Here is a 19494-nt window from a genome sequence, read left to right as displayed (position 1 = left end):
TGTTGTTAGTAGGAATGAAAACAAAGTAAAGACGGACCACCGGAGGAAAATTCAAAGGATTTCTTGTTTGTTTCGTTTTATGACTATACTAGCCCTTACACGTTGTGAAATACTTGCATTTGTTGGTCAATGCCTGTGTGAAAAGTGGGAGCGATTTGGTGCTACGGCAGTGACAGTGACACACACACAGACAGACACACACACAGACACACACACACACAGACACACACACACACACACAGACAGACAGACACACACACACACACACACACACACACACACACACACACACACACACACACACACACACACACACACACACACACACACACACACACACACACAGACACACACACACACACAGACACACACACACACAGACACACACACACACACACACACACACACACAGACAGACACACAGACATTCAGACAGACAGACGTTGGCTTAATTATAGTATGATTATGAAAAAGAACTGATAAAGAAAGCGTATAGATGTGTTGTAAGCATGGAGTTCACGTGGGGTCGCCTGTGTTTGCTCCCGGCCAGATGCCCCCCCCCCCCACAAACAGCTGTCCTCTCAGATTGCCCGCGCCGCTCTGCGTACGACCAGGAGGATGGAATTGGGGCAGACACTTCCCATGTCTGTCTGTCTGTTTGTCTGTCTGTCTGTCTGTCTGTCTGTCTGTCTGTCTGTCTGTCTGTCTGTCTGTCTGTCTGTCTGTCTGTCTGTCTGTCTGTCTGTCTGTCTGTCTGTCTGTCTGTCTGTCTGTCTGTCTGTCTGTCTGTCTGTCTGTCTGTCTGTCTGTCTGTCTGTCTGTCTGTCTGTCTGTCTGTCTGTCTGTCTGTCTGTCTGTCTGTCTGTCTGTCTGTCTGTCTGTCTGTCTGTCTGTCTGTCTGTCTGTCTGTCTGTCTGTCTGTCTGTCTGTCTGTCTGTCTGTCTGTCTGTCTGTCTGTCTGTCTGTCTGTCTGTCTGTCTGTCTGTCTGTCTGTCTGTCTGTCTGTCTGTCTGTCTGTCTGTCTGTCTGTCTGTCTGTCTGTCTGTCTGTCTGTCTGTCTGTCTGTCTGTCTGTCTGTCTGTCTGTCTGTCTGTCTGTCTGTCTGTCTGTCTGTCTGTCTGTCTGTCTGTCTGTCTGTCTGTCTGTCTGTCTGTCTGTCTGTCTGTCTGTCTGTCTGTCTGTCTGTCTGTCTGTCTGTCTGTCTGTCTGTCTGTCTGTCTGTCTGTCTGTCTGTCTGTCTGTCTGTCTGTCTGTCTGTCTGTCTGTCTGTCTGTCTGTCTGTCTGTCTGTCTGTCTGTCTGTCTGTCTGTCTGTCTGTCTGTCTGTCTGTCTGTCTGTCTGTCTGTCTGTCTGTCTGTCTGTCTGTCTGTCTGTCTGTCTGTCTGTCTGTCTGTCTGTCTGTCTGTCTGTGCCACAGATGGACGCTAAAAGAACCCAAGGATTATATTGATAGTTTATTATTGTGGCTACGGTTTATCCTTCTCTTTATCCCCAACAGGGACGAGCTCCTATTGGCTGTCCCACTTACTGAATATGGGGACAGGCTGAGAGACAGGCTGTATAGGACAGCTGAGAGGGAGACAGTGGAGGAGAGACAGACAGTAGGACAGCTGAGAGGGAGACAGTGTAGGAGAGACAGACAGTAGGACAGCTGAGAGGGAGACAGTGTAGGAGAGACAGACAGTAGGACAGCTGTGAGGGAGACAGTGTAGGAGAGACAGACAGTAGGACAGCTGAGAGGGAGACAGTGTAGGAGAGACAGACAGTAGGACAGCTGAGAGACAGACAGTGTAGGAGAGACAGACAGTAGGACAGCTGAGAGACAGACAGTGTAGGAGAGACAGACAGTAGGACAGCTGAGAGACAGACAGTGTAGGAGAGACAGACAGTAGGACAGCTGTGAGGGAGACAGTGGAGAAGAGACAGACAGTAGGACAGCTGTGAGGGAGACAGTGGAGGAGAGACAGACAGTAGGACAGCTGTGAGGGAGACAGTGGAGGAGAGACAGACAGTAGGACAGCTGAGAGGGAGACAGTGTAGGAGAGACAGACAGTAGAACAGCTGTGAGGGAGACAGTGGAGGAGAGACAGACAGTAGGACAGCTGTGAGGGAGACAGTGTAGGAGAGACAGACAGTAGGACAGCTGAGGAGGAGACTCAGGAGAGAGAGAGTTTTTCCTACACACTCATTTGAGAGAAAACAAGAATGACTCGGTCATAACTGCCAGGTGCAGCAAGCGCTGTTAGCTCATAACATTAGCTTCTGTTGCCACTCGCGTTCCCGTTCTCACACAAACCCCTTAACACCGCACCTGCCAATACGGCTTCACGTTGCGGCGCTCAGAGTATGGGTTTTCATGCCATTCAGACTACGGGTTTTATGGGTAATGAACCCATTGGCTTAGAGGCAGCCAATCATGACAAAGTCTCCACTACGTTTGTCACTATACGGTCGGTGGTAAATGTAGTCCAGGCGCTTTTCAAGCACCTGGCAAAAAGACCAGATTTACATTCAATTAGAATTCACTAATTGAGCTTTATTATTTGGCACATATAAGGTAAGTTAAAACTAGGGCTGTCAATCGATTAAAATGAAAGCCCATAGTTAATCGCATATTCTTTTGAGTGTTATCTGTTCTTAATGTAACTTAAAACTGATCTTTTTCAAGTTTTTAATACTCTTATCAACATGAGACACGTGTGTGTGTGTGTGTGTGTGTGTGTGTGTGCGTGCACACAGTGTGTGTGGTATAATTCCAGGTCTCAGCAGTGTGTTGCTTCCTCGCATGAATCCGTTTGTCCTGGTGAACCTGGCCGGAGCGCTGTCGCTGTGCTTCACATACACACTCATAGAGATCAAGTAAGACGCACGCACACACACACACACACTGTCGCTGTGCTTCACATACACACTCATAGAGATCAAGTAAGATGCACACACACACACACACACACACGGATACACACACACACACACACAGTACCAGGGACGAATAGTTTTCATAATCCTCATGGGGCCCCCCCGGCCCCCACAGACTCTACGTCACTGCACAGTACATACAGATAGATAGTGTAACTTGCATGATTTGTCCTACATTGTTGTCAGCTCAGCTCTAATGCGTGTGTGTGTGTGTGTGTGTGTGTGTGTGTGTTCCAGTAACTACACCATGGTAGACACAGCGTCTGCGGTCGCCATCGCTCTGATGATCTTCGGAACCATGTATCCTATGAGTGTCTACAGTGGAAAGGTCCTACTGCAGGTAAGGACCATGTATCCTATGAGTGTCTACAGTGGAAAGGTCCTACTGCAGGTAAGAACCATGTATCCTATGAGTGTCCACAGTGGAAAGGTCCTACTGCAGGTAAGGACCATGTATCCTATGAGTGTCTACAGTGGAAAGGTCCTACTGCAGGTAAGAACCATGTATCCTATGAGTGTCTACAGTGGAAAGGTTCTACTGCAGGTAAGGTAACACACACACACACACACACACACACACACACATACACACACACACACACACACACACACACACACACACCTACGCACATACATACACACAGATATACACACAGACATACACACACACACACCTACGCACTCACACACTTAACATCTTTATTTGCATTCACATTTTACAAGAAATGCTTGAACACAAACAATAGTGGATTCGCAAACTTGAAAAAAACTCTACAACAAGTGCTTCAGGATACAGATCACGGGTACAGGAAGCATCACCTTCTCCATATATGGCGACTGCCAATTATGGCAGACGCTGAACAGAGTTTTGCCGATTCCTGATCAGCTCTCGGCTTATTGGGCATGCCTGCAATCTGCAGGCCCCTCACGACTGATTTATGGACACACACACCTACACACCTACACACACACACACACACACATTGTACATACACACACACACCGAGTGTCGATCGGCATTGGCCTGTTTTCAGCTGATCGGCCAATGGGTCGGTCTCATAACCCTGATGGCGTCGTGCAACAAAGTGTAAACTATAAACGTTGTCCTTTGTGTTTTTAGACCAATCCCTCTCATGTCATCGGCCAATTGGACAAGCTCCTCAGAGAGGTAAGGGTCACATGGGGTCTGGTTGACAGGCATGTGGATCAACATTATAAACATCCTGTCGTTATAGGTCGTCTCTGTCGGGTGGAAACCAAATAAAACTGTTACGGTCCACGATTCAAATTCAAAATTAGCAGATCTACAAGCTCAAAACTAAGATCTACTACCTTTGATGCTTTTGCGTGACGCTGTAGTACCGTGGTTTTCAACCAGTGGTCTGGGGACCACCAGTGGTCCTTGAGGGGGTTCCAGGTGGTCCCTAGATCAAGTGATGGAGAGTTGGTGACCAAATGGACCCTTATAGATCCTTTAATAACTCTTGAGTTATTGTTGTTATTGTTAAACATCTGCAATGCATTACTTAATTTTCAAGAAGTCTACACATTGTGAGCAGCATTTACCTGTTGTCTCTCCTATGGCACCAACTTCAATACAGCATGGAATTGTGGAAAAACGTCACCCAACGATAACAAAATATTCTTCGGCTGTGGGTCTGAGAGGCTAAATGTCATCAGATGGTGGTTCCGTGGCTCAAATGGGTCTGAGAGGCTAAATGTCATCAGATGGTGGTTCCGTGGCTCAAATGGGTCTGAGAGGCTAAATGTCATCAGATGGTGGTTCCGTGGCTCAAATGGGTCTGAGAGGCTAAATGTCATCAGATGGTGGTTCCGTGGCTCAGATGGGTCTGAGAGGCTAAATGTCATCAAATGGTGGTTCCGTGGCTCAAATGGGTCTGAGAGGCTAAATGTCATCAAATGGTGGTTCCGTGGCTCAAATGAATGATGCGCCTTAATATTAGGGATGTGCCGATGAAACATTTTGGCCGCTATCGATATCCGATAAGATTAATTGCTGTTATGGGCAATAACCGATATTACCGATGTCGATAATGATCTCATTCTGTATTGAAATATTATAAAAATTTTGTCCATTCTGAAAAAATACATGTAACAGGGTGTCTGCACTGCAGGCTTAGGCAAGTCAGATTTTACTTCAATACCTTTTATATTGCTGTTACTTACTTTGGGCTTGTTTATCTGTAAAGACAGACCGATTAATCGGAAACCCATTAATTAATAGGTCTGATTGATTAATCGAACCGATGCCGATTTAATCTAAAAACAACTCAAACCGGACGATAACGATGTGTTTGACCGATTTATCTCCCGTCACTACTTTGAAAACTGCTTAGTGTAATCAAGCAGGTCGTTAATGTACTGGAGGAGCGCACAGAATAAACGAGGTTTGGTGAATATCTGTCTGTCTGTCCAACCAGGTGTCCACTCTGGACGGCGTTCTGGAGGTCAGGAACGAACATTTCTGGACCGTGGGCTTCGGTTCTCTGGTAAGAACGAACACCACAGCTCGGCTAAACACACAGAAACACCTTCATATTGTTACCCTGTGTTCTCTGGGTGGAACAAACACCACAGCTCTGCTGAACACACAGAAACACCTTCATATTGTTACCCTGTGTTCTCTGGTAGGAACGAACACCACAGCTCTGCTAAACACACAGAAACACCTTCATATTGTTACCCTGTGTTCTCTAGAAGGAACAGCACAGCTCTGCTGAACACACAGAAACACCTTCATATTGTTACCCTGTGTTCTCTGGGTGGAAGGAACAGCACAGCTCTGCTGAACACACAGAAACACCTTCATATTGTTACCCTGTGTTCTCTGGGTGGAACGAACACCACAGCTCTGCTGAACACACAGAAACACCTTCATATTGTTACCCTGTGTTCTGTGGGTGGGACGAACACCACAGCTCTGTTAAACACACAGAAACACCTTCATATTGTTACCCTGTGTTCTGTGGGTGGGACGAACACCACAGCTCTGCTGAACACACAGAAACACCTTCATATTGTTACCCTGTGTTCTCTAGAAGGAACGAACACCACAGCTCTGCTAAACACACAGAAACACCTTCATATTGTTACCCTGTGTTCTCTAGAAGGAACGAACACCACAGCTCTGTTAAACACACAGAAACACCTTCATATTGTTACCCTGTGTTCTCTGGGTGGAAGGAACACCACAGCTCTGTTAAACACACAGAAACACCTTCATATTGTTACCCTGTGTTCTCTGGGTGGAAGGAACAGCACAGCTCTGTTAAACACACAGAAACACCTTCATATTGTTACCCTGTGTTCTCTAGAAGGAACGAACACCACAGCTCTGTTAAACACACAGAAACACCTTCATATTGTTACCCTGTGTTCTCTGGGTGGAAGGAACACCACAGCTCTGTTAAACACACAGAAACACCTTCATATTGTTACCCTGTGTTCTCTGGGTGGAAGGAACAGCACAGCTCTGTTAAACACACAGAAACACCTTCATATTGTTACCCTGTGTTCTCTGGGTGGAACGAACACCACAGCTCTGTTAAACACACAGAAACACCTTCATATTGTTACCCTGTGTTCTCTAGAAGGAACGAACACCACAGCTCTGCTGAACACACAGAAACACCTTCATATTGTTACCCTGTGTTCTCTAGAAGGAACGAACACCACAGCTCTGCTGAACACACAGAAACACCTTCACGTTGTCACTGCGTTCCGCGTGCAGAGAGACGTCTGCTCCGCTCACACACAGGACTCTCCTTCGGCTCGTTCTTGCAGCAACGCACAGGCGTGCCATTAATGACAGTAACGCACAGCCTCTCGTGTAATATTGCTTAATTAACTTTAATATGTCTTTCCGTCTCTCTCTCTCTCTCTCTCTCTCTCTCCCTCCCTCTCCCTATGTCTCTCTCTCTGTCCCTATGTCTCTGTGTCTCTCGTTCTCTCTCCCTATGTCTTTCTGTCTCTCTGTCTCCCTGTGTCTCTCTCTGTCTGTCTCTCTCTCTCCCTGTCTCTCTCTCTCTCTCTCTCTCCCTATGTATCTCTGTCTGTCCCTATGTCTCTCTCTCTCTGTGTCTCTCTGTCTGTCCCTATGTCTCTCTCTCTGTGTCTCTCTGTCTGTCCCTATGTCTCTCTCTCTCTCTGTGTATCTCTGTCTGTCCCTATGTCTCTCTCTCTCTGTGTATCTCTGTCTGTCCCTATGTCTCTCTCTCTGTGTCTCTCTGTCTGTCCCTCTCCCTCAGTGCGGCTCGGTCCACGTGCGCGTGCGTCGCGACGCCAACGACCAGATGGTTCTGGCCCACGTGTCCACCCGCCTGCTGTCCCTGGTGTCCACGCTGACCGTGCACGTCTTCAAGGACGCCGCCGCGTCCTCCTCCTCCTCCGCCTCCTCCTCGTCCTCCTCCTCCTCCCACCTCCACCTGCACGCCAACGCCCCTCCGTCCCTCGCCACCGCCCCCCCGCCCTCCTCCGTCTCCTCCTCCGCCGCGGAGGGGGGCGGGGTCTACAAGCCGCCGGTACGCCACCTCACAAATTCACCTTTAGCTAAGCCCCGCCCCCTCTCACAATTAGACACTCCCATTTAGTAGGGCTGCAACGACTCATCGATTCATCGTAATCGAATCGATTATTCAATTAGTTGTCAACTAATTTAGTAATCGATTCATCGAATCGGCAACTAATCACTAGAGTTTTTTTTGCAATTTATCAGACGCCGTGAGTTGCTTTAAATAAATACATTTTAGTTTGTCTTTTATTTTGAATAGCAGCCTAATCAGCAGCTAATCAAATACATTTTTGAATGAATTATATATTTTTTAGAACATGTCTAAAATAACCTAAAATATATTTTTAAGGTGATAGCTAAATCCGTGTCGTCATCCGATTCATCGTTTAAAATAAATAATCGGCAGATGAATCGATTATGAAAATACTCGTTAGTAGCAGCCCTGCCATTTAGACGCTTTCCAGACATACAGGCTCATTCATTCCAATGTAAATATCATGGATTTTACACATTAACCCATTCTGACCTGAGATCAGATTCATACGAGGTTTCCACTGGACACACACTGGTCTGATTAACCCCATTCTGACCTGAGATCAGATTAAAAAAATGTCAGTCGTTCTTCGAATTTTTCAAAAATAGCAGACCTACAAGCTCGTAGCGCGCCACTCGGTGGCGCGATATGAGCTTGTAGATCTGCTATTTTTCAATAGCTAAAGCATAACATGATGCCGACACCAAAATGGGTGCCCGGTCAGAATGGGTTAAATTGGAACCAGTAATTATGGTATGTCAGTCATTTCTTTGGATATATTTCCGTTATTTGTGTGCAATTTTTAAGTACCAGCCAAACAGAATTGTATTTTCAGACTCCATCATGGCCCGTAGCACTTACCCCACCCCCTTAGATAGCATTTCTGTAGACTTAGATAGCATTTGCTGGCATGGGCGGCGGTGGCTCAGGGGTAGAGTGCCTGGATGGGAACCGCAAGGTTGCCAGTTCAAACCCGGGCTCCCCCAGAGTTACTGTCGAAGTGTCCTTGAGCAAGACACTGAACCCCTAATTGCTCCTGATGTGCTAGTTGGTGCCTTGCATGGTTTCCGCTGCCATCGGTGTATGAATGGGTGAATGTAATGCACAATCTATGTAAAGCGCCTTGGATAAAGGCGCTATATAAATGCACCATTTACCATTTATTTACCATTTGATACAGACTTATAGCATCTTATGTAGACAGCACTAGAATTGCATTGTATGTAGTCATAGCACGCCATAGTACATATGTATAGCATAGTACGTAGTATAGATGTATAGTTTATATGTATAGTTTCATTATATAGATATTCCACTGTTACTTTCTTAGCTTACGCATGTTTCATGATAAATGTTTTTATGTGATGTATTCCCATGCTTTTGTTCTTGCTTAATGTAAGTCGCTCTGGATTAAGAGCGTCTGCTAAATGCCTACATTGTAAATTGTATTCATAATAATATGTTCAATTTATTTTCTATACTATACTGTACTTTTATATACTACGCCGAAGACACAATTAAACACAGTTCAAATCGCAAATTATTCGTGCGATGACAATTAACGGTCGAACTTGACCTTTTGTGTGACCTTTTGTGACAGGCCTACCACCACCTCCACCACCACCACCCTGCGGTCCCGTCCCCGGACCCCCTCACCTCCACCCCCTTCAAGCAGAGCAGCCCCCCGCCCGAGTTCTCCTTCAACTCTCCCGGACGGAACGCCCAGCCCGTGCTGCTCTCCGCCGCGCCCCACCACCCCCACAGGCCCTACGGAGGCCTCCCCTACGGGGGGGTGGGGGCTCTGGGTGGGCCGCTGGGAGGACCACCGGTCCCCCCGGGCGGGATGATGATGTCGTCTCAGAGCTACAGGACTGCCCCCGCCGCCCCGCTCCGGTTCGGTACCTCCGGCTCCGGTACCGGGACCCTCCTGGGGTCCCAGACGCCACCGTCCCAGTACAGACAGTACCAACCCTGAGACCCTCTCCTCCTGGGGTCCCAGTACAGACAGTACCAACCCTGAGACCCTCTCCTCCAGTACCAACAGTGGTTGGCAAACGTTTGTATTTTAATGACTGCCATAACTCTTTGAGAGCGGATACGAATGGAACCAAATGGACCCTCTTACCCGTATAAGGGTAACCATTTGGTTCCATTCATCCGTCCCCAAGAGTTACAGACCTGCGAGGGTCCATTTGGAACCCCCGCCTCAAGGTACCCCCCCCCCCCCCAACCCTGAGAGAGAGACTGAACGCACAACCAACGTGGTGATGTCGTAAGATGGCGTTGTGTGAGGTCATAATGAGATGCGTGGCTCGTCCCCGTGTGACTGTGTGGTTCATTATTATTACCGTGTGAACGTTTCGCTAAACTTTCCATAAAGTATATTTATATTCCAAAATGTAGGACGTTGAAAACGTTGCTTCGACTCTCCCCAAAACGTTGAAATGACCAGGGATGGAGCTTGATAACCGATCAATAACAGGCTTATTGAGTACCTGTTATCAATAAGCTTTGGGCTTATCGAGACTGTTCTGTAGCATAGCGTCTCATGACGTCATGTTGAAACAATCATGACATGATGCGATCAATAAGAATTAACGATCTCCATCCCTAGAAATGACCACAGACAGTCTGTCCACCCTGTTTATGTCACGTTGGAATGACCACAGACCGTCTGTCCACTCTGTTATGACACGTTGGTACCGTCCTAAAGTCGTCTCTTCGGTGCTACTGAAAATCTCTGACGAGCAGAAATCATTTTGGCACTACAGTGTAAAAATAGGAGTATGAATCGGCCCTTACTCTGAAGTGGGGAGGTGTAGTTCCAGACTCTTTAGCATTGGGAGATGTAGTTCCAGACTCTATAGCATTTGGGAGGTTGTGGATTGGTTGTCTGGCGACGCGAGACTAGGAACAGGGATGTTGTTGAAATGAAATGTACCAATCGAGGGCTCTGCAGCATATCCATATAGATCCATATCATGATATGAGACTTACAGTATATCTGCTGTGATTCTGAGCATCGTAATATTGTGATGGCCTATAATATGGCACAAATTTGTTATTTTTTTTCCCTGATGTGAATCACTTTAATAGGCCTTATCCTTATACTCTCAAAACATTGTCAAAGATTTTCTTTTTTTTTTAAATGGCATTAAGCAGATTGTGAGCTGTTTCTCACGCTATTATACATTAAAGTATTTGGTCATAACTCATAAATATGATGGTATTTGATGATGTCCATAACGGCCCAGCCCTATAACGCCAACCAACACTATTTACAACACATTATTTACTATTCTCTGTATGCAAACTTTAACCATTCCACTCGCCGTTTATCTGCTTTCCTTCCTTCCAAATGGACAGACGGGAAAACGTGAGACGGAGCACATTCTGGTTCCTTTCAGCGTTGGCTCCCGATCCCTAGAACCCGGATTCTGACTGCCTTGTTTTAAGTTTCAATTGTTGTGTTTTTCAATGTTTAGTTTAATGGTGTTTTTTTTTCTACATCGGTCAGTGGCTCCCAGGTGGTCCTTGAGGGCTTGGGGTGCGCACGCTTTTCCGACACACCGAAGATCCGAAGCGGGGGGACATGCGATGCGATGCGAAAAAGCGATGGTCCGACATGCACTGCTCCCGTGCTTGCGATTAGGGTTAGGTTAGGATTGAGTTTTCGGATCAATATGCTGTCGGAACTAAAGCCTGCACCCGAGGGCTTCCAGCCCAGGCCGTCCCAATTCAGAACATTTTCAGGCATCATCAGTTTCATTTTAATTTGTAAATTAATTAAGTAATGCAGATGTTTAACAACGAGTATAATGAAACACTCAAGGATCTTCTGAACGAGTACCTCAACAGACAGGAGAAAAGCCCTACAGTTGTAACTTCCTGTGCAAAGACCTGCACAGAATCTGTGCAAAGAGTTTCTTTGCTTTCAAATGTTGTCCAGGGCACGCCTTCAGAAGGGCTGTGAAGCTGCCACTACCTACCGGCCAAAAGTAAAACTGCAGCACGTTCGTGGAGGTGGACAGACAACGTCAAATTTGAGGTTGAACACTTAGTAGTGACATCTCTCTCACTTAGACTGTTCCGCAGTAGTTGATCCAGCTCTGCAGAGTTGTCCGTTTGAGGTAAGGGCTCCATTTGGTTATAAACTCTCCATTTAGCTCGGGACCACCTGGAACCTCCTCTAAGGACCACTGGTTGGGAACCACTGCCTTAAACTACTAGTCAAGGACGACCCCTGAGGGGTCCCCGGACCGCAGTGGACTGGGTCGCAGCGGGGGTCATGTCATCTGTTTCGGTGTTAATTGAGAACTGGAGCTTTAATCACAATTTAAATTCTCCAAACTGGTGTTCAGAGTTTTATGTCTAAAGTAGGGGTGGGCAACTGGCGGCCCGGGGGCCACATGCGGCCCCCACCTTCACTTAATGCGGCCCGCATGTTGATATCAGAATACTGATATAGTATTGATTTCAGCTGTTACAATTCCAAACCCGCTTGAATTACTTCATGACTAGTATTAAAATGTTATTGCCTTTTTGTGTCCAATCATGTAGTTATGTTAACAGTTCATAAAGTTAACATAACTATAACTAAATGCATTTGAAATGCAATAAAAAGGTTACTTTTGGTGGTTAGAGTGTCCGCCCTGAAACTGGGAGGTCGGGGGTTCGAACCCCGGGCCGGGTCAAAGGAAAGGTACCATGTTTACCCTGCAGGGTAACTGGACTAAGCTCAAGAACTTGTTTACAGCCAGGCCCTGCTCATAGAACATTTCATGGTAGGGGTTCAATGCCTTGCTCAAGGGCACTTCAGCGGTGGTAATTTTAACGTGCCGGTCCGGGGATACGAACTATAGCGACCTTCCGATATCAAGACCGCTCCGCAAACCGTTGCCACCGCTGCTCCTGACATACCGCTGCTCCTGACATACCAAAGACGGGACCCAACGCCTCCCTGCTTGGCACTCAGCGTCAATGGGTTGGATCGGGCGGTCAAATCAAATCAACGAATCGAATGACTCCGGAGGAGCGCTCCTTGGCTGCAGCTCACCGCTCCAATAGATGGGTCAAATGCGGATAACAGATTTCACTTTCACGGTGACGTGTGTGACATAATATCGTACGACTTTGACTTCAGGCTGTGATCTGTGTGTCTATGAAGAGACTTCAGAGAAGAGAGTCCACGCTGTGACTTCATTATCAAACGGTTCTGCAGTGTGTGTGTTTGTCTTCATATATATATAGGGTGGTTGGTTGGACTCATGTTTGGGTCAAAGGAAAAATGTAAATAATTGTATACATTTTGAAACGCACACAATTATAATAAATTATATAAATAAAACATTAAGAATTGTACATTGTGTCGACCTGAAAAGTTTGGGAACAACTGGCTACAAGGGGCGGGGGTCGAGCAACCTTTTTGACCATGCCATGTTTTTATTTATTTTTTAGAGTGTGTGCAATATCAAGATTAAGTCTAATTATGACACCACATCAAAATAAAAATATTTCCAACAGATTCCGATAAATATATTTTCTTTCACGTCAGTACAATGATCATGAAAACACACTGACAAACACTATGAATACACTAACACTGACTGCTAACATGGGAAGTGTAGATACTGTCACAAAAACGTAATTCACCACAAACATCGTAAACCTAAACAAACATTATAAAGTCCATAGACTTGGCTGCCGCGTGACGTCATGTCTGAAAGAGCCAGACGTCGGAGAGGATATAATATATCGCCCCTCAAAACGATGTGGAGAAGCAGTGAAAACGTCCTCGGAGGGCCATCTATGTCGTATCTGTGATGTCATCACCATAACCATGCTCATATGTGTATAAAACGTGATTGCACATCCGTCTAATTGCATAATATACAAGCAGCAGCGTATTGTGCAACTGGTGTAGAAGATTTAATGAAGTGCTTTACTGTACATGTACAAGTTACCCATGAATACTAATTGCATTATCATAGATAATTAATAATAATACGTGGGCGCACATTCACACGCCTCCTCTAGAGGCCGTTGGAACAGGTGTGCGTTCATTTGGCTGAGGACCGCAGTGTGCCCTGGTTCTGACTGAGGACCGCAGTGTGCCCTCCTGGTTCCCCACGAAGACCAGACCAACAGGAGACGGGACCGGTCTAGAGACCACGCGACGCGGTCAAGCCGAGAAGCGCGTCCCGTTTCAGGCAGAGTAGGTTCTGTAAGTAACAGACGGTCCCGTTCAGACAGAGTAGGTTCTGTAAGTAACAGACGGTCCCGTTCAGACAGAGTAGGTTCTGTAAGTAACAGACGGTCCCGTTCAGACAGAGTAGGTTCTGTAAGTAACAGACGGTCCGTCGTTCCGACAGAGTAGGTTCTGTAAGTAACAGACGGTTGTAGACGGTCCGTAGTTCCGACACCATGGCCGTCAACGTTTGGGGCGTGGTGGTGATGGTGCTGTTCTACCTGCTGGTTCTGGGCACCGGCGTCTGGGCCTCCTTCAAGTCCAAACGGGAGGCCCGCGAGACGCAGGCCGACCGCACGGACATGGCCCTGCTGGGCAACCGCGGCATCAGCCTCCTGGTGGGCGTGTTCACCATGACGGCCACCTGGGTGGGCGGCGGCTTCATCGTGGGCATCACGGAGGCCGTGTACAGCCCCGCCCTCGGGCTGGCGTGGGCCACCATGCCGCTGTCGGCCGCCGTGTGCTTCGTGGTGGCGGCGCTGTTCTTCGCCGGGCCCATGCGGGACCGCCAGTACGTGACCATGATGGACCCGTTCCGGGCCAAGTACGGCCGCGTGCCCACGGCCGTGCTGTCGCTGGCGGCGCTGGCCTCGGAGGTGCTGTGGGTGGCGGGCACGCTGATCGGCCTGGGCGTCACCATGAGCGTGATCCTGGACCTGCCCTACGCCGCCTCCATCTGGGTGTCGGCGGGCGTGGCGGTGGCCTACACGCTGCTGGGCGGGCTGTACTCCGTGGCCTACACGGACGTGGTGCAGCTGGTGCTCATCTTCCTGGCGCTGTGGCTGTGCGTGCCGTTCGCCCTCGCCCACCCCGCCACGGGCGACATCACCGCCGTCGTCGTCAACGCCACATCCTCCTCCTCCTCCTCCCCCCACCGGCCCCTCCTCCCCGCCTGGGTGGGCGCCGTGCCGGCCGACAAGGCGTGGAAGTGGATCGACGAGTTCCTCCTGCTGAGCCTGGGGAACCTGGGCCTGCAGAACTTCCACCAGCGCACGCTGTCGGCGGCGTCGTCGCGCACCGCCCGGATCACGTGTTTCGCCGCCGCGCTCATCGTGCCGACCTTCGGCGTGCCGCCCGTCCTTCTGGGCGCCGCCGCCGCCTCCGCCGACTGGGGCCGCACGGCCTACGGCGCCCCGGGGCCCGCGGCGCGCGGCGAGGCGGGCCTGGCGCTGCCGCTCGCCCTCATGCACCTCACGCCGCCCGCCGTCTCCGTGGTGGGCATCGGGGCCGTGGCCGCGGCCGTCATGTCCTCCACGGACTCGTCTCTCCTGTCGGCCGCCTCCGTGTTCACCAACAACGTGTACCGCAGCGTGCTGCGGCCCGCCGCCTCGCCCCGGGAGGTCCAGCGGGTCATCGGCGCCTCCGTGGTGGCGTTCGGCCTGGCGGGGACGCTGCTGACGTTCCGCAGCAACAGCGCCCTCCTGCTGTGGATGCTGCGCGCCGACCTCACCTACACGCTCATGCTGCCCCAGCTGGTGTGCGTTCTGTTCTTCGACGTGTCCAACGGCTACGGGGCGGTGCTGGGCTGCGTGGCGGGCCTGGTGCTGAGGGTTCTGTTCGGGGAGCCGTCCGTGGGCCTGCCGCCCACCGTCTGCTTCCCCCCCGGCTGCGCCGCGGGGCCGGACGGCGCCTACGTCCAGCGCGGGCCCATCCGGACCGTCTGCATGCTGGGCTCTCTGCTCGCCATCCTGCTGTTCTCCCACCTGGCGGCGCTGCTGTTCCGCAGCGGGCTGCTCCCCGAGGCCTGGGACGTCTGCGGAGTGAAGAAGGCAGCGGTGGCGCCCACGGCGGACTCGGACGCGCCCGACGCGAGCGCCAAAGCAGACGACGAGGACGGGAGCGCCAAGGTGGCGAAGGAGGAGATGGAGATCGATGTTGAGAGGATTGTTTGATGTTAGATTCAGCGTGTTGAAGGCATCGTTAAAGCCCAGAACACACCAAAGGGTCCAGACGGGATGAGCGGTGGTCCCAGCGGTGTGATGTGTTTGTTCTGTTGACCCACGTTGACCCGCAAGTCGACCCAAGTGATTCAACTGGTTCAATTCAACGGCCCCAAAACACAAAACCAAGGCCAAGGGTCACCATGCAACTCCTTGTAACCGTTCGGTTGCCAGGAGTTGCATGGTGACCCTTGGGTGTGTTCTGGGCTTTAGGGGCTGGGTACCAGAACCTGGTTGGTTCTGGGTACCAGAACCTGGTTGGTTCTGGGTACCAGAACCTGGTTGGTTCTTTAGGGGCTGGGTACCAGAACCTGGTTGGTTCTGGGTACCAGAACCTGGTTGGTTCTTTAGGGGCTGGGTACCAGAACCTGGTTGGTTCTGGGTACCAGAACCTGGTTGGTTCTGGGTACCAGAACCTGGCTGGTTCTGGAGGGGCTGAATATAAGTGCAGAACTCTCCATGCTTCCCTGATCTTCTCCTGAAGGTTTTCTGAAAGTACAGATTTTACTCACCGATCAGCCTAATGTTATAATTCTACTGCTTTGCTATACTGACCAGAAGTGTCCAGCAGAGGAACAATATCTATTCAGGGAATCTGAATAAAATGTACATATAATATAAACAACTTGACAACTGACGATGTTCTGTATTTCCAACAGATTCCGATAAATATATTTTCTTTCACGTCAGTACAATGATCATGAAAACACACTGACAAACACTATGAATACACTAACACTGACTGCTAACATGGGAAGTGTAGATACTGTCACAAAAACGTAATTCACCACAAACATCGTAAACCTAAACAAACATTAGAAAGTCCATAGACTTGGCTGCCGCGTGACGTCATGTCTGAAAGAGCCAGACGTCGGAGAGGATATAATATATCGCCCCTCAAAACGATGTGGAGAAGCAGTGAAAACGTCCTCGGAGGGCCATCTATGTCGTATCTGTGATGTCATCACCATAACCATGCTCATATGTGTATAAAACGTGATTGCACATCCGTCTAATTGCATAATATACAAGCAGCAGCGTATTGTGCAACTGGTGTAGAAGATTTAATGAAGTGCTTTACTGTACATGTACAAGTTACCCATGAATACTAATTGCATTATCATAGATAATTAATAATAATACGTGGGCGCACATTCACACGCCTCCTCTAGAGGCCGTTGGAACAGGTGTGCGTTCATTTGGCTGAGGACCGCAGTGTGCCCTGGTTCTGACTGAGGACCGCAGTGTGCCCTCCTGGTTCCCCACGAAGACCAGACCAACAGGAGACGGGACCGGTCTAGAGACCACGCGACGCGGTCGAGCCGAGAAGCGCGTCCCGTTTCAGGCAGAGTAGGTTCTGTAAGTAACAGACGGTCCCGTTCAGACAGAGTAGGTTCTGTAAGTAACAGACGGTCCCGTTCAGACAGAGTAGGTTCTGTAAGTAACAGACGGTCCGTCGTTCCGACAGAGTAGGTTCTGTAAGTAACAGACGGTTGTAGACGGTCCGTTGTTCCGACACCATGGCCGTCAACGTTTGGGGCGTGGTGGTGATGGTGCTGTTCTACCTGCTGGTTCTGGGCACCGGCGTCTGGGCCTCCTTCAAGTCCAAACGGGAGGCCCGCGAGACGCAGGCCGACCGCACGGACATGGCCCTGCTGGGCAACCGCGGCATCAGCCTCCTGGTGGGCGTGTTCACCATGACGGCCACCTGGGTGGGCGGCGGCTTCATCGTGGGCATCACGGAGGCCGTGTACAGCCCCGCCCTCGGGCTGGCGTGGGCCACCATGCCGCTGTCGGCCGCCGTGTGCTTCGTGGTGGCGGCGCTGTTCTTCGCCGGGCCCATGCGGGACCGCCAGTACGTGACCATGATGGACCCGTTCCGGGCCAAGTACGGCCGCGTGCCCACGGCCGTGCTGTCGCTGGCGGCGCTGGCCTCGGAGGTGCTGTGGGTGGCGGGCACGCTGATCGGCCTGGGCGTCACCATGAGCGTGATCCTGGACCTGCCCTACGCCGCCTCCATCTGGGTGTCGGCGGGCGTGGCGGTGGCCTACACGCTGCTGGGCGGGCTGTACTCCGTGGCCTACACGGACGTGGTGCAGCTGGTGCTCATCTTCCTGGCGCTGTGGCTGTGCGTGCCGTTCGCCCTCGCCCACCCCGCCACGGGCGACATCACCGCCGTCGTCGTCAACGCCACATCCTCCTCCTCCTCCTCCCCCCACCGGCCCCTCCTCCCCGCCTGGGTGGGCGCCGTGCCGGCCGACAAGGCGTGGAAGTGGATCGACGAGTTCCTCCTGCTGAGCCTGGGGAACCTGGGCCTGCAGAACTTCCACCAGCGCACGCTGTCGGCGGCGTCGTCGCGCACCGCCCGGATCACGTGTTTCGCCGCCGCGCTCATCGTGCCGACCTTCGGCGTGCCGCCCGTCCTTCTGGGCGCCGCCGCCGCCTCCGCCGACTGGGGCCGCACGGCCTACGGCGCCCCGGGGCCCGCGGCGCGCGGCGAGGCGGGCCTGGCGCTGCCGCTCGCCCTCATGCACCTCACGCCGCCCGCCGTCTCCGTGGTGGGCATCGGGGCCGTGGCCGCGGCCGTCATGTCCTCCACGGACTCGTCTCTCCTGTCGGCCGCCTCCGTGTTCACCAACAACGTGTACCGCAGCGTGCTGCGGCCCGCCGCCTCGCCCCGGGAGGTCCAGCGGGTCATCGGCGCCTCCGTGGTGGCGTTCGGCCTGGCGGGGACGCTGCTGACGTTCCGCAGCAACAGCGCCCTCCTGCTGTGGATGCTGCGCGCCGACCTCACCTACACGCTCATGCTGCCCCAGCTGGTGTGCGTTCTGTTCTTCGACGTGTCCAACGGCTACGGGGCGGTGCTGGGCTGCGTGGCGGGCCTGGTGCTGAGGGTTCTGTTCGGGGAGCCGTCCGTGGGCCTGCCGCCCACCGTCTGCTTCCCCCCCGGCTGCGCGGCGGGGCCGGACGGTGCCTACGTCCAGCGCGGGCCCATCCGGACCGTCTGCATGCTGGGCTCTCTGCTCGCCATCCTGCTGTTCTCCCACCTGGCGGCGCTGCTGTTCCGCAGCGGGCTGCTCCCCGAGGCCTGGGACGTCTGCGGAGTGAAGAAGGCAGCGGTGGCGCCCACGGCGGACTCGGACGCGGCCGACGCGAGCGCCAAAGCAGACGACGAGGACGGGAGCGCCAAGGTGGCGAAGGAGGAGATGGAGATCGATGTTGAGAGGATTGTTTGATGTTAGATTCAGCGTGTTGAAGGCATCGTTAAAGCCCAGAACACACCAAAGGGTCCAGACGGGATGAGCGGTGGTCCCAGCGGTGTGATGTGTTCTGTTGACCCACGTTGACCCGCAAGTCGACCCAAGTGATTCAACTGGTTCAATTCAACGGCCCCAAAACACAAAACCAAGGCCAAGGGTCACCATGCAACTCCTTGTAACCGTTCGGTTGCCAGGAGTTGCATGGTGACCCTTGGGTGTGTTCTGGGCTTTAGGGGCTGGGTACCAGAACCTGGTTGGTTCTGGGTACCAGAACCTGGTTGGTTCTGGGTACCAGAACCTGGTTGGTTCTTTAGGGGCTGGGTACCAGAACCTGGTTGGTTCTGGGTACCAGAACCTGGTTGGTTCTTTAGGGGCTGGGTACCAGAACCTGGTTGGTTCTGGGTACCAGAACCTGGTTGGTTCTGGGTACCAGAACCTGGCTGGTTCTGGAGGGGCTGAATATAAGTGCAGAACTCTCCATGCTTCCCTGATCTTCTCCTGAAGGTTTTCTGAAAGTACAGATTTTACTCACCGATCAGCCTAATGTTATAATTCTACTGCTT

At 51.2% G+C, this 19494-nt stretch overlaps 3 protein-coding genes across 4 annotated transcripts in view; all 3 read left to right on the top strand.

Annotated features, from left to right (window-relative positions):
- Positions 1-10695, top strand: part of slc30a6 (solute carrier family 30 member 6) — a 64132-nt gene extending 53437 nt beyond the window's left edge. Inside the window, exons 11-17 of one of the 2 annotated variants that reach the window (XM_080782421.1) lie at positions 2740-2859; positions 3157-3247; positions 3452-3463; positions 4040-4087; positions 5361-5429; positions 7188-7460; positions 9085-10695. In XM_080782421.1, the coding sequence (XP_080638547.1) occupies positions 2740-2859; positions 3157-3247; positions 3452-3463; positions 4040-4087; positions 5361-5429; positions 7188-7460; positions 9085-9459 (988 nt within the window). In that variant the 3' untranslated portion in view covers positions 9460-10695. Of the gene's footprint in view, positions 1-2739; positions 2860-3156; positions 3260-3451; positions 3464-4039; positions 4088-5360; positions 5430-7187; positions 7461-9084 lie in introns of both variants that reach the window. The other variant, XM_080782420.1, reaches the window with a different exon arrangement.
- A 3212-nt stretch (positions 10696-13907) lies between these two features.
- On the top strand, positions 13908-15623 carry LOC308328338 (high-affinity choline transporter 1-like; the record flags this gene model as incomplete). The annotated part of the gene is made up of 1 exon (XM_080782114.1): positions 13908-15623. The coding sequence occupies one exon, from the start codon at positions 13908-13910 to the stop codon at positions 15621-15623; it is 1716 nt and encodes a 571-aa protein (XP_080638240.1).
- A 1568-nt stretch (positions 15624-17191) lies between these two features.
- Positions 17192-18907, top strand: LOC308328336 (high-affinity choline transporter 1-like; the record flags this gene model as incomplete). Its single annotated transcript, XM_080782107.1, has 1 exon — positions 17192-18907. The coding sequence occupies one exon, from the start codon at positions 17192-17194 to the stop codon at positions 18905-18907; it is 1716 nt and encodes a 571-aa protein (XP_080638233.1).
- Between the last annotated feature and the right edge of the window lie 587 nt (positions 18908-19494).

Source organism: Protomyctophum bolini (genome assembly GCF_963924005.1).
Source record: "Protomyctophum bolini genome assembly, chromosome: 14".
NCBI classification, from domain to species: Eukaryota; Metazoa; Chordata; class Actinopteri; order Myctophiformes; family Myctophidae; genus Protomyctophum; species Protomyctophum bolini.
This window is presented reverse-complemented; position numbering and strand designations above follow the sequence as displayed.